The following is a 9,486-nucleotide window of genomic DNA, read 5'->3' on the forward strand; positions in this document are numbered from 1 at the left end:
GTATCATCAAAATTAGAAATAAAACATTACAGAAAAAAATAATATTTTTAGGTAAACAGCCATATTTTTCGTATATGTAAATGAAATAAAATAAAAAATACAATAAATGAATACGTAAGGCTGCCTTTCAAGTCGTGTCGTTTGCCAACCTCCCGCTATTATAAAAAAAAAAAAAAACATATAACATTTTCTTCTTTTTGAATTTAGAATTCGAAAAAAAGAAAAGGTTTTTAGATTAGTCGAATAGTTTTATTGTATCGTCTATTCAAAGGTGACAAGTGGGTTGTAAAAATGGAAATATCTAAGGACAATTTGCGTGCGATAATTTTCTACAAGTTTCAAAGGGGATTATGGCGATTTCAGTGTTATGAGGAGATCACTTCTGGGTTTAGTGATGCAGCACCATGTCTTGGGACTGTATAACGCTGGTATTTAGAATTTCAGCTAAAAGGCGATTAGCTTGTTAGAATAACTAACATGCTGATCACCCACGTGATGGAAAGTGGTCATTAATGCAAGCGTAGTTCTTCTGACAATGAGAACTTCCATAGGTCCCGGTAACCAATTATCATAATTTCGACTATATGCTTGATTCCTTACTATTTATATATCAATAAGCTATTAAATATATTTATGTAATATTAACAAGTAAACACATGTTGTTTTTTTTTAGTACGTTTGTTCCGATATGGAACAGGCTAAGGTCGGAGACCATGCTGCCTAGTCTTCAATATGATAGTTTGTCTGGAACTAAACAGAAGTTCTTATTCCGTTTTTTCTGTCACTAAAAACTTCAATTGAATTTTAATCAAATTATAAGTATTTAATGTTAATCAAATGGGTCTAACCATTCTCAAGGATGCGCTTAAAAAGTTAATCATTGAATAATTCATTAAAAGAATTCATTATATAAATTTATGTGGATTTCATGTAATATTAAGGTGTGACAAATAGTACTGTGCTTACAGATTCTCGTCTCATCACAGTTTGACCGCAGAATTATTCAGACCTTGGGCAAGTAAGTAAGTAAGTATACTGTGCCTTGAATTATATGAGGAAAATACATAATAGTAAGTATAAAATAATTACCTCTAATCTTAGATTCATCAGAGCCAAGATATAAATCATATTAGATCTGTATCTTTGTGATTGTATTAAATATTTATTTTATTTATTAAATATATTGTATTTTGCATGTATTTACATATTAATCTAAACCAGTGTTTCCCAATCCTTTTGTGCCATGCCCCACTTGAACATTTCTAAAACTGTTATGCCTCCATACATAATTTTTTAAAGTTTACTTGACGACTCTAATCGCCCAGTTGATTTTTCGGTAACGTCAAACGAAATTATACCTAATAAATATTTACAACATTTTTTAATTTGCTTTTTTTGTTAAATTTGGCACCGATATCTACTCGTAGCATTGCATTTAAATGGCCCAGAGCAGAGGGTTAAAATAGCTTCGAGTCCATTTTTTTATTGCCCCCCCCCCTTAACTATCAAATTGCCCCTCTGTGGGGCATGGGCCCCATGTTGGGAAACACCGAACTAAATGTTTTCCACATAAATTAATAACATATCTTGAAAATTACCTAATTAAATATTAATTTTAACGGAATTTAAAGCACAAAGACCTGTTCTTAAAATTTGGGGGGCAGTTCGAAACATAACACAGATGGCGTTACCGTTCCATTACCATCCATGATAGATCCGTGATATAAGAACTGACATTGAACCGTTTTTGTTGACTCACACACACATAACTCTAGGTTATACATAGTTGTTGCGGTCATACGAGATGTTTTATGGACACTTCTAAACTAATATCATTCTCGTCACATCGTGCCCTGTATTGGTTTCAACGGATTTCTTCTATTTCTCTATGTTTTAATTTTTTTTACTTTGTAAGCGCAATTCATAGTAAATGTTTTATTAATATATTATTTCATTTAATGGAAACTTATTGGAAAAACATTTAATAGAAAGAGGAAAAGGAAGACCGAGGAATAACTACATAGGACAGATAAAGGAAACACTAGGTGTCATGTCGTACAGGGAGGTCGAGGATATGGCCTGGGATAGAGCTGGCTGGAGGAAGATACATGAATTAGTTGCACCGACAAGAGGAAAATCTTAAATGAAAAGAAGAATGGAAACTGTTGTTTTAAAATATTTTACTGCCGATTTAAGTAAAGATTCAGTTTTGCAAAATTATAAATTGGCCTTTAAACATTGTGTTAGCGTCCACTGCAAAGCATTGCAGGGTGTCAGTGGATGCAGGTGGCTCAGGCTGTTCCTTATGGCGGTCTATGGGGGAGGCCTGTGTCCAGCAGTGGTAATAATAATAAGACAAAGTGTAGTTATAAATATATAAGAAGAGGTATACAAAAAGAGACTATAAAATTACTTGATAGGTGATTGATACAAAATCGTTTAGATAAATATATAATAATAGATACATTATATTATTATTGGCTTCGTCGTGTCGTGATAATCTGCAATTTACTTGTTTGTATCAATGAATATAAATACAATTATTAAACCATTTGTCTCGCTGTAAATTGTCCATAAATTTACTGTATTTATTGCATTATCGTATGCATATAATTATGTATAACCCTGCAGTAAAAGTACTTTGGTGTTTTTTTTTCAAATAAGATATAAAAAGTGTAAAATAAAGTCGCTGTCGCTATCTGTCCGTCCCTATGTATGCTTAAATCTTTAAAACTACGCAACGGATTTTGAAGCGGTTTTTTTTAATAGATAGAGTGATTCAAGAGGAAGGTTTATATTGTATAATACATGTATAATATAGTAGAGAAACACTGATAATTTTAGAGATTTCTAATGTGATGAGATGTAGTGTGCACCCGTGCGAAGCCGAGGCGGGTCGCTAGTAAGATATAAAGTGGCTTTAAAATAAATTACAGTTTATTAAACTAAGGTTTTGTTTATGGTTTATAAGTATATGTCGGATGTGTGAAATAACGCACAATTCAAATTACGATAGTACCTAATATGCCCATATACAAATGAAAAACATACATAAACCCCTACATAAATTTGGAAAAATTGTAATTTTCTAGAATTGTTAAATCTAAAAAGTAAAAGTTTTCTTATATAGATTCTAAATCACATATACAAACTGTTTCTCTATGACTAAAAATGTATTAGCATATGAAATTGTATGAAGTGTATATAAAAATGATTATTGTACAAAATCGAATCATGCAAATGTGTATTTAAAAGGTTATAATGATTTGTTGTATGGCCTCGGTATAGAATGGATCATGCCTTCCTTTCCCGTGGGTTACGTAAGACGTGACTACGGGCAGTTAATGATCAAGGGAAGCGTCCCTCTTAAAATATCATCAAAGTTTATCTGCGGTTGTCAACCGCGGTTACCAAGCGTACTACTGGAAAAACCTCTCTTACGGGGGACGCCTATGTTCAGATAACGGCTGGTATGGCATGTTATGGTATGGTTCTTGTGAATTCACATGCTGATGATCTTGATGAGAAACAGAATTGAATCAACTAAAAGGCCATATTTTTTTATATAACATGGAATGTACAATAAGTTGACAGTCCACCAGATGAAAAGTAAAGATGGTAATATGAACACCTTTATTTTTATAAATTAAATGAAATAATTATATTACTAATATCGCTATAGAAAGGTAAATAACTTGATTCGATTTTTTATTATTATTGATTTGTTTTTGACTATTATTTATTTTGTAAATGTTGAATTTTTTGCTCAGACTAGGAATTCACGGTCTCGAGCTACTAGCCTTAGAAGGTGTAGTATAAATATCTTTTGTCCAGAATTAATGTATTGAACTTATAATTTAAAACAGTTTCCAGTGTAACAGAATTAGAGAGTAATCAATTTATAATTTAAAACATGTACAAATTGATGGCCTTTTAATATAATCCTTTCTGCGTGCATATGAACACAAATGCCAAAGTATTCCCAAAGTATCTTAGAAATAGTAGATATAATTACGGAATATCCCGTGGGTTCCGAAGTTGAAGTTATTCCTCTTCTGAGATTCAGGTACAGGAGTCAGCATCGGCAGCTCTGTTTGAGGGTTCTGTGGTCCTCCATAACTTGCGGTGTTTGGTATTCCTTGAGAAGTGTCAGAAGATGGTGGCACAATCGGTATTCCTTGAGAAGAATCTGTATTTGGTGGCTTGTTTGGTATACCTGAAGACGAATCTTCAATTGGTGGCTTATTTGGTATTCCCTGAGAGCCATATTCACTTGGTGGCTTATTTGGTATTCCCTGAGAGACATCTTCACTTGGTTTCTTGTCTGGTATTCCCTGAATGGCATCTTCACTTGGTTTTTTACTAGGTATTCCCTGAGAGCCATATTCACTTGGTGGCTTGTTTGGTATTCCTGAGGTAGCATCATTATTCGGAGGGAAATTAGGTATTTCTGTGAAGACATCTGAACTTGGTGGCTTTATTGGTATTTCCGGGAAAGTATTAGGACTTGGAGGTATATTAGGTATTCCTTGAGGAATGTTAGAATTTGGTGGAATATTTGGTATACCTTGGGGAGATTCCGGTTTTTGAAACACTCCTGATGGACTGTTATCTCCGGATTCATTTATTATGGTTGATATAGTGGTTGTGCTTTGTTTATAATCATCAAAATTAACAGGATCATGTGGAATCTCTGGATAAGAAGGTTGCTGTGGATATTTTGGATGATATTGGCCATCTGTATTTGGGGGATATGAATTTGGTATTTGACCGTAATTGTACTGGTTGCCAAAATTTGGCGGAACGTTCGGGAATTCCACAGGTTTATCATATTGGTTCGGATAACTGTGATTATGATCATAGTCGTTGGTTATACCGGGTCTCCTGAATGGAAACACGAACATTTTATTTGTGTCCTTATCTTCGGGTCTCAAATGTAGTATGCCAGATAAAGTGTTTCTGATTCTATTCGGATCAAAAACGTTTGGAAACTGAAACGAGACGCCGCGTCGCTGGTCATCCTCTTGTTTGTGGAAAAAACCTAAGGCATTTGAAAAGGTGTTTATAAGAAAAAAAATACTACTGCTAGCTAAATATTATTAATAATATAAGAAAAAATTAATTAAAAGAATTAAATATTTTATCTTATTATAAAAATAACTAGATTGACTCGCGTGTATTTTAAATTATGGCTACTCCTGATTAAAGTTCTCGGATGGTTTTAAAATTAATTGAGTATTCTCAACAATACACATAACACAGTCCGGTTATTCATAGTATAGATTTTATTTTCTAAAATATTTCATATAGTTTGCGGCAGAGAATTCGAAAAGTCGATAATAAATATTAATTTTTAAATGAACTTTATATTATAAAGTTACAAAATTTATTAATTATAAAATTTATAAATTATTATTTCACAAATTACTGAATATCAAAACCGTGTTGAATTTATTTACTGGAGAGTATTCGAAATTAACTGATACTGCCATCTTTTTATTAATTGAACATTTTAATGAATTTCCATTGTAATTTTCTATGGGTAATTGATTTGTACGACAGAATTACAGCATTAAATCCGATTATACATTATTGGTTAATATTTTTATTATGCAATTTATAATGGCAAACAAGCTGACGGCCCATCTGATAGAAAGTGGTAACCGTCGCCTATAGACATGAGCAGTACCATGGACATAACAGAGTATACTGTTTCGCCGATGACACCCCCAATGCGTTGCCATTTCTGATGACTCAGGTATTATTCCTCTGTACCCTGTAAATTCACTGCCCTATCACAGCCATGCGAACACAACCGATTCACTGTAGAATCACAAGTGGGAAAGGTACCCAAGGAGACGACTTTTGTAGCGGGGGTAAATTTATATTTATTATTATAATTCAAATGTACATATAAAGTAATTTATTAAATCAAACAATTTAAAACAAGACATAAACAAGTATAAAATATTTAATAGGTATTAGTTTCCTAGAATTAAAATAATCTTAAAATTACTTATGTATAAAAAAATCGTACTCATACCGCATTGTGTAGGTATAAATTGATAAACTGATTGCTTTATCCGACTGGCTGAACATAAAAACATTCTTTGACATATTATCTAAGAGATCAGGATGGCAAATAAACAAAAACGTTGTGTGTAATTCAATAAAATAAAATAATAAAAAATACATTTTGAACAAAGGATTTTTAAGTTAGTTTTTTTTTACTGATTTAATAAGAGAATTTTGTGTTTTATTTCTTTATTTATCGTTTATTGCATTATTAAATTTATGCAAATGGCAAGTTTAATTCTGCTTATTAATTTTATTAATTCTTTTTATTTTTTTATTTTAATAATTCCATTGTAAGGCATTTTTTACTAGCTGACTAATGGGTAAAAACAAAAGGCGATTGAAAGTCTGGTATATTCCGTGTTTTATTTATAAAATTATATATAAATTCTAAAATAGCTCTAAAATAATATATCTACTTAATCTATATAATATACTACTGACTATGTAGAATATATAAACTAAACTATATAATAGATTTTAAAAAAGTTATATTTAACAAAGCAGATTAGTTGAAACAGGAAAGTATGAGTAACTTTGTATGAAAATTGGCCATCACGGATTACAATAAAAAACCCAGCAAGAACCAAATTACAGTAACAACGGCGGAAATACCTAATCGTCTAATATAGTCAGATATAAACATAAATAATAACTATATTTATATATTATTTATGTATGACTGCACTTTAAAATTTGCTGCATTTATTATTTTTATAAATGGTGCAATAAAGTATAAAATAAAATAAATAAATTTATGTATAACTAACATTTGCCCGTTACATCTAATGCGTAAATTTGGAATTACTTCTAGATGTCGTAAAAGATAAAACTTTAAATTATATAGATAGAGCATCGAGCCTCAAAAACGGGTCAACTTTTGTCAGCTAATTATCAAATTAGCTAACTAATTTTTTTATCAGTGTTATATACACTTACGCACACAATGTATTTTGACGTATCTTTATTCAATTTATTTAATAAATGAGTTTTTGCACATTAAAAAGGTACAAAAATTATAAAACAAAATAAATGTAAAAGCTATAAAGGAATAACTCATAACTATTTATTACACAAAATTGTATGAAAAAATTGACTCGCTTTTCTCGAAGCATTTGTATGGAGACACTCTGTCTATATAATATATTTATATTTTGTTTGTATTACGTCTCCTGCGATATGCATTTAAAAATGTCAAAATTTTCATCGTGCCTCCGATTAAACTGTTTATTCAAAAGTTGCCTGCAAGAAATCACTTTTAGCGATAAGGTCGCCCATTGTTTTCTCACTATGATTATTTCTTGTAATTGTTTGTATCTATAATAAGTTTACTATTGTAATCTTTTGGAGGAAACAATAAAGAGTATCTATTTATATGTCTATAATACCAATATTTAACATTATAAAAGAATATTACTAATATTTTGAAACACATAATTAATTGCCAAATCATCAGTATTCACCATTCGCCCTTCTAACATAGAAAAAAAACCAGATCCGTCGTCAACTTCCGCATCCGGAATATAAATTCTAAACATTTTAACAAGCGTGTCGCCATGCTTTTCCTGATTTACACACAATCATTGCCATTCTGATTTGGCCTTATGTAAGTATACATATATGCTTTGAAGTAGCAAGGTTACTACATGCCGATGACTTTTTGACCGTCAAAATTGTTCGCACCAGCACACTGGTTGATCATCACGTATGTCTAATAACAACTAATGTTTTGGAGGTTATATTAGCCAGTATTAGCGGTATTTATATTATTTTTTCTCAATATAAATGCACAATAAAAATAATATTAAAAGTTAGTATCGATATGTATATTAATTTATTTTTTAATTTACAAATTTGACGACCGTCCAGAAATGGTAAAGCAAGTTTTATATTTAAAAATTTTAACATAATATTATCAAATATTCCGACTTATATATATAATTACATATATATATATTTATTATTTATATATTGTATAATTAAATAATTTGCAATATTACATATCTAATTTAACGTGAATTTAAACTCATGTAATTTGTTACATAGATTAAAAATTTGTTAAAAATAACTACATATTTAAATTAAATATTGATTAATACAGTTATTGTTCCTTAATTAAAAGTAACAATATTTTTATTTAAGCAACAATCTTTTAGTACAATTAATTATTGTTAAACTATAGTAATTATTTAATAATAAATTACTATTATAAAACACCCAAATTCAAAATTATATTCTATGGCATATGGAGTCGGATATCGCTCGCTTACTTACATGGATAGAACGATATTAGATGTGGCAATTTTATTAAATATGATATTAAGTTAATCGGATAATAAAACCGTTACCTATTATAATCCTACATATATCTACTTCACCTTGATATTTCAGTGCAATTCCTTTATAAGTTTATCACGATTCTAGTACAACTTTCCATTAATTTAATATTGTCTTTTCAAGACATAGAGCATGTGTAAGTAAGATGTAGAAAGTACATATTATTTATTTATATTATTTAAAAAAAAATGTTCGGTCGGAATCACAGGCCCGACCTAGAGTGGCGCCAGCCGTCTGCCCAGTGCGGCAAAATACGTGTCCTGCAGCTTAACACGATCATTTAATTATGAAGGGCGGCAAATATTAAATTTTGCCCGGGGCGGCAAAATAGATTGGGCTTTGTTTACAGATAGAATCATAGTGTGAAGTTATTATTTGATTATAAAAGTAATAAAAAATGTATGAGCCTTAACGACATAATGTATGTGTGTGTCTCTAAATACATAAAAAAAAAAGTAGCTACAAACAATAATGTTATAAATAAACTGTTATTATTATGAACGCTAAAGTTCAAAGCTGCTATCGTTAACTTGTTACCTACTCACCCTGTTACAACTAACCAATGATAACATAACTAGATTAAGTAAGCTACTTATTAGAAACATAATAAACAAGCTAAATGTCGATTGAACAACTATATAGAACAGACTTACCGAATTGACACAAAACAGATTGCAAACACAAAAACAAACACACACAAACAATATTACACGGCAAGTTAACCATTTCGGGGCGGATGCGCGTGCGCAGCGCGTTCTACGAGCGATATGAACGAAATTCGCCGCGGCGAATGCGCGCGCGCGTAGCGGTCAAGTGTGGTCGCTCTTGACCAACATATCAATATAAACTGACCGAGGTCGGTACGTCATCGTGCTAACTTGAATAAAGGAATCGCTCGTCTGGTACGTCAGGATTTCCCGAATGATGTATACAATAATTAATGATCAGTAAAGTTCACAGACGTGAATTTTGGATACGTGCCTCAAATATGTACATACGTTTTTTTTTACAATACAGGCGGCAAATTAGCATGCGGTTCACCTGATGGTAAGTGACTACCGCCGCCCATGATCA

The 9,486-nt window shown here is 31.2% G+C and overlaps 1 protein-coding gene across 1 annotated transcript in view; it reads right to left on the reverse strand.

Annotated features, from left to right (window-relative positions):
• The window catches only part of LOC113511485 (uncharacterized), a 28,666-nt gene extending 19,428 nt beyond the window's left edge, over nt 1-9,238 (reverse strand). Inside the window, exons 1-2 of the mRNA XM_052901108.1 lie at nt 9,066-9,238; nt 4,016-5,041 (exon numbers count right to left, since the gene is read on the reverse strand). Of these exons, the coding sequence (XP_052757068.1) occupies nt 4,016-5,041; nt 9,066-9,138 (1,099 nt within the window). The 5' untranslated portion in view covers nt 9,139-9,238. The remainder of the gene's footprint in view (nt 1-4,015; nt 5,042-9,065) is intronic.
• Nucleotides 9,239-9,486: the final 248 nt, after the last annotated feature.

The sequence above is a fragment of the Galleria mellonella genome, unplaced genomic scaffold (assembly GCF_026898425.1).
Source record: "Galleria mellonella isolate WM207_F2 unplaced genomic scaffold, CSIRO_AGI_GalMel_v1 utg1267, whole genome shotgun sequence".
NCBI lineage: Eukaryota > Metazoa > Arthropoda > Insecta > Lepidoptera > Pyralidae > Galleria > Galleria mellonella.